Consider the following 5,702-nt stretch of genomic DNA (forward strand, 5'->3'; position numbering starts at 1 on the left):
TTTAAATCAATCCAGATGTTGTTTTCTGTTAAAGGGGTTCAGGGACAAGCAAACAGCATCTGTGCCTTAAAAGGTTCATCAGTGGATCTGCCCTGCTCAGCTCAATATCACACTTCAAGCTTGAAATGGTTCACTGTACACTGGGATGGATCCAAGACTGTTCTCAATGAGCTCTCTGCAGATGGAAATCATGTAAATTACAAAATGTCTGAAAAACGTAACTACACTCTAACAATCAAAGATCTGACAGAGAGTAATACAAATAAGGTTTACTGCTGTTCGGAGAGTGCTGAATACATGCAATCCTGCTCACAAAGTGAAGTCCTCCTCCATGTTACAGGTACAGTGTTTGTCTCTAATGTGTTACTTTAAGAATGAAATCAGTATATGAACTCTCACGTTATTCACCATCATCTCAGACCTGCAGGTGAAGGTGATTCCTGCCACAGAGGGACAGACAGTATCATTGATTTGTAGCTCCAGCTGTCCTCTGACTGAAAACCCTGCAGCCTACATCTGGTACAAGAACAGAGAGTTTCTCTATCAGGACTGGTCTCCCTGGTACCAACAGCTGCTCAGCAGTGAGGAAGCAGTCAGATACTCCTGTGCTGTCAAAGGCTACGAGCATCTCAGAGCTCCTGAAGTCTCAGTGGGTGAGTGACAACATTTGGCTCCTCATCATGTTACAAGACCTCTAGTTAAACACTTCCAATAACATTTTTACTATTTAAGCTATTTAAATTACAATGTCTATGAAATACTATAACTACGTGTTCACCAGTTAAATTATTAAATACTATTTGTTTTTGTTCAGATTCTGTCACATCGACCTGCTTTACTGTGACCTACGCTAAAGGAAGAATGTGCTCTGAAAAGCAGACATCAGTGGATGAGTCCTGCTCCATCACATATCCCAGAGGTTAACTTTCTATAAATGTCAACAAACATTTACACAAACACCACTCCCATAACTCACAATTATTATATCTTTAAAATATAAACTTTAGGACAGACATCTAATTGACCAATCATGTATTTTCATATCAATATGTATATTTTCAAGTCTTTATTGTGTTACCGAAATACTTATTACAATTTAACACATTATTATTTTCTGGAGTAACACTTTAATGATTTTTGCAATCAATACACTATTTTTAATTTAAAACACATATAACTGTTAATAATGTTTTTAACATCTCCCAACAGAAGTAGGCCTTCAAAGGACTCCTGCAGGTGTGAACTACGTTACACTGACCTGTAACACCAGATGTCCGCTGGCTGACAACCAAACTGCCTACAGGTGGTACAAGAACAGAAACTTAATGACGGATGAGAAGAAACAACAGCTTTCAGTTCCCAGCACCTCTCTTGATATCTTCTACTGTGCTGTCAAAGATCACGAGGATCTGCACTCTGCTGAAGTCTGTGAGTATAAACCAACTTACAGTCTGTTATAACTTACACCAACATGACAGTTTGCATGATTAATGGGCAATATGAAATATGTTGACTTTAATAATGTCTAAACATCAAACACCAAAGTAACAGAAATTCATTACAATATGAAACATTTTTCTTTTCCTTCATGTAATAAACATCAGTCTTGAAAGTGTGTAATGTTTTATTTTTATTTATACTGTCAGAGGTTTTAATTAAACCTGATTTACATTTTTAGGCTGTACTTTATAGTGTTAATAATCAATTATCTGAATTATGATTTAATCAGTGATGGAGGTGATCAGCTGGTAACCAGTGTGCCTTATTAAAGGTGACATTAACTGCTGATTGGTGTTTGAGTTGATAAGAATCACTTTTGATGCTGTAAATCACAGTCTGTATTAATAGTAATAATAATTACACATTAGATTTACAGAAGTAATGAACTATTTCATTTTAGAGATTTTGCCATAAAGAAAAGATAAATTCAAGCTACAGTATAAATCAAAACAGTGTTTTACATCAGTGTAAATCTTTAGCTGCTTTCACATTGTGTGATATTTCTTGATGAAGAATTTGCCGAAAACATCATTTATTAAAAAAAATACCCGAACTTCCACCACTGATTGTTTACGTATTAGACAAGGCTACTTTCACAGTTATTTAGGGTGATCTTTCTCTAAAAATATCTTTAGGGATGAAAAAATATATATTTCAACTTCATTTTATCTTTCACCAAATGATATGACATTACATTATAATATCATATATCAACTGATTTACAACCAAAAAAGTTACTGCAGTTTTAGTGGTGAAGTATTGGATGATGTACTCGTGTCCACTGTGCCACTAAATCTATTCATATATAAGAAAACAGCTTTTGAATAGCTGTCTTTCATTTATATTTCAGGCATTCATGATAAGAGCTGCTGGATTATAAATTATATCAGAAGGAGAATCTGCGCCCTGGAAGGCTCTTCAGTGAACATTTCAAGTGACTATTTGTATCCTGTCAACAAGGAACCCAGATCTAAAGTTTGGTATAAAATGAATAGAAGTGGTAAAGAGAAAGCTGTCAAGCCGACTGAGGATGCAGGCCGCATGCAGCATGTTAACAACATGAACAACCAGCACATCCTGAGAATCAACAACCTGAAGAAGAATGACTCAGCAGAATATACATTCAAACTCCAAACAGATGATGGAGGATCGAAGACTAATCCACTTGGAGTGACTCTGATTGTCTCAGGTAATTTCTGTCTGTGTACTTTTCAATAGAGACTTTGCTGCTTCCTCACCATGTACTGACAGCAGTCAGCAGACTTTACTCATCAATGACTGTACAAGAGATCAAAGGCTGGTTCATGCTTCATATCAAAAATGTCAAAATGATGTAATTGTAACTTTATTAAGGACACACAATAAACTGTATGCAGGATCATGCAAAACCTGACATTCATAACAATACAGTGTAAAGATGTATTTGTCAGATCAGTGATTTCTTAGATGTCTCACAATTAATAATGCACAGTGCAAATGATGGTCCTAATATTCACAGTTTTAGGAACATTAATAGATAAATCTAAATCCCATGGTCCAATTACTCTCCGTTAAAAGTCAAAGAGATGCATGTTGATTTTACTGTAGTTTTAGTTGCCTAAAGCTATCCATCCCTTATACACTCATATGAGTCGTTTTATTCTACAGTCATCTCAGTTGTTTTTAAAGTTAGTAACAAACTTAGTTTGTACTTTCAGTATGGGTTAGGGTTAGATGATGAGATGATTTGTCTCTTTTACATTTACTGTCCAATCTAATCATCTTTCAGGTTTGGAGGTTAAGTTGCATCCTGCTGTGGTGACAGAGGGCCAGAGAGTCACACTGACCTGCAGTACCAGCTGTCCTCTGACTGACAACACAAACTACATTTGGTACCTGAACAGTCGACGTCTGACGGAGCCAGAGAGCCAAAACAAACACCTGCTTATAGACCCAGTCACCATTCAACATGCAGGAAACTACTCCTGTGCTGTCAAAACCCCCCAAAACATCAGCTCTGGTGAAAAGACTCTAACTGTCCAAAGTATTACAGGAACATCAACAGCAGCAGCTGCAGGAGTTGTTGTTGCTCTCCTGGTTATAATGCCACTCGCTGTCTTCTTCTGGATTAGGTGAGAAACACTGAGCTTTGTTTCAGAGTCATGATATTTACTCACTAACCTGACATCATCTATTTGATTTTATATTCTCATTTCTCATTTCACTAAACAGGAGAAAGAGGTCCTCCAGACATTCTCCTAGACCTGAAACATCAGACAATATGGAGGTAAATAAAATGATTTAAACAATTCTGCTAGATTAATAATATTATTGCACACAAATCCTAAATGCTTTTCTCACTGGTTCTTTTTTGTTACTAAACACTATTTTTATCATTATCATTATTTTCAGTGCTGATAATTCTCTTGGAGAAACCCTGAATGGGGAAATGTATTTTTATTGCTATTAATAAACACTTATAACACACCAAAATCATGGTGTTTATTGCTTCCTATTGAATTTCTTTGGAGCATCAGTCCAAACTTCAAAAACGACATATTGTAAAGTAATATTATTTATTTTATTTCTTCATCAGCTAAACCCTGGTCCTGTCTATGAAGACATCCCAGATCAAGTAACACAACAGGTTGACCTTTACGATAGCAGAGCTGACTCTAAGGACCAGATAAATCCTCTCTACTCCACCGTCCATTCACATCAGCCTGGAGAACAGGAGCAAGACCCTTATTCTGTTGTCAACTAAATATCCAACACAACCCCTGAGTAAACATATCTTCATTACAACTCATTATATCTGAGGAAAAAAAAAAATATTTAGCTTATTACAGGTTGGTCTATATGATATCTCAGAACCTATTAGTACTATTTAGATAACGCTTCTGTCACTGTCATGTTTACTTTGATAATCATTCAACAAACCACTGATTTACATTAAACTTGCATACAAGGTTGAGGATTTGAGGGTTTTTTTTGACGCAAAATTAGAAATCAGACATGAATTGCTGAAGTTACTGAAAGAGTTTATTGCAGAGTTGAGGTGGGAAGTTAGTGGAGAGAGGGGGTCTGGTTCAGGGGGAGCTGAGCAAAGAGATTGAACAGACAGGCACTGGGCTGAACCTGAAGCACAAAGGAACACAGTTAAGAGTGGGAAGGCTGACATATGAAGCAACATGCAAAAAAGAAAGTTAAAGAGTTGGCCCAGGCGCTGCTGTATCACTATAGCTGACTGAACGACCTGGCAAAGACTGAAGAGAAGAGCTGGGGTTTATATGCTGTACAGGACCTAAACATTATCACAATGTAGTTAAAGATTGTGAGCCGTATGATGGAACTGCAACTGAGGAAAACTGCTTTTGTTATATTTTTATTATTACACTTTGAAACATAAGTTACCCTCATAATACTTACAGAACATAGTCCTCACTTTTTTTTGGATTCCTAAGATCCATACAATACAGAAAACAAAAAAAAAACATCCAAAATATTAATAAATTCTCAAAATCAACAGCAGTCCTCTTACAGATTAACGGTTTAAGAGGACAGAATAGACTGTTAGTCATTGTGAGCGTTGTGGTCAGTTGCACAGCATGCAGCTCTGCCACTAAAAGTTCACTTCCTTCCTTGTAACCCAACAACACCTCCAGTGAAGTATCTAGGACAAACCGCAGTAGTTATTTGATGTCACATTTTGACTTTAACTTGATGGTGTCTCATCACAATTATGATTGTTATTTTCAGTTTTAATAGTTTAATATTGGCTCTTCATGCCAGATTGTGTAGCATTAAGCTACATTATATTTTCATTGAAAGGCTGTAAAAGTTGTTTAAGCAAGAACAGAGAGATGTGAAACTGTCTGTGGGTGGTGGTTGTGGTGCAAACTGCAGAAGTGTCTGATCACTTAAGACACTGCAAAGCATACAAAATGAAACTAATAATAGAATAATGTTGAAGAGTTCATTCAGGCAGATGAAGTAAAAATCTTGAGAATCTTTTCGGTAAATCAATAAAAGTAAATGATAAATAAAGTAAATGATCACTACATCAGAGAGGATGAACATTTATAACATACCTGAGATGTACGGGGTGAAACCAATTAACATAAATCCAACTACTGCCAACATGGTTGCTGTCCTTAATTCTTCTAATCAGCGGACCTTTTTCACAGCAGTTTGACTTGTCAAAGCAGAAAAGGTACAGGTGT

At 36.4% G+C, this 5,702-nt stretch overlaps 1 protein-coding gene across 1 annotated transcript; it reads left to right on the forward strand.

Moving 5' to 3' along the window:
- Nucleotides 1-836: 836 nt before the first annotated feature.
- Nucleotides 837-3,615, forward strand: LOC133995905 (sialoadhesin-like). The gene is made up of 4 exons (XM_062435421.1): nt 837-919; nt 1,210-1,428; nt 2,351-2,689; nt 3,269-3,615. Exons 1-4 carry the CDS (start codon nt 862-864, stop codon nt 3,613-3,615), a joined length of 963 nt encoding a protein of 320 aa, XP_062291405.1. The 5' UTR covers nt 837-861.
- The last annotated feature ends 2,087 nt before the right edge of the window (nt 3,616-5,702 follow it).

This window comes from Scomber scombrus, chromosome 2, assembly GCF_963691925.1.
Source record: "Scomber scombrus chromosome 2, fScoSco1.1, whole genome shotgun sequence".
Classification (NCBI taxonomy): domain Eukaryota; kingdom Metazoa; phylum Chordata; class Actinopteri; order Scombriformes; family Scombridae; genus Scomber; species Scomber scombrus.

What these genes read in the sequence shown, in the direction of transcription:
- LOC133995905 (XM_062435421.1), top strand. Translation starts at nt 862, where the DNA reads ATGTGCTCTGAAAAGCAGACATCAGTGGATGAGTCCTGCTCCATCACA. An exon ending in TCTGCACTCTGCTGAAGTCT is followed by an intron (nt 1,429 to 2,350) that starts GTGAGTATAAAC and finishes TTTATATTTCAG; the next exon opens with GCATTCATGATAAGAGCTGC. An exon ending in AGTGACTCTGATTGTCTCAG is followed by an intron (nt 2,690 to 3,268) that starts GTAATTTCTGTC and finishes ATCATCTTTCAG; the next exon opens with GTTTGGAGGTTAAGTTGCAT.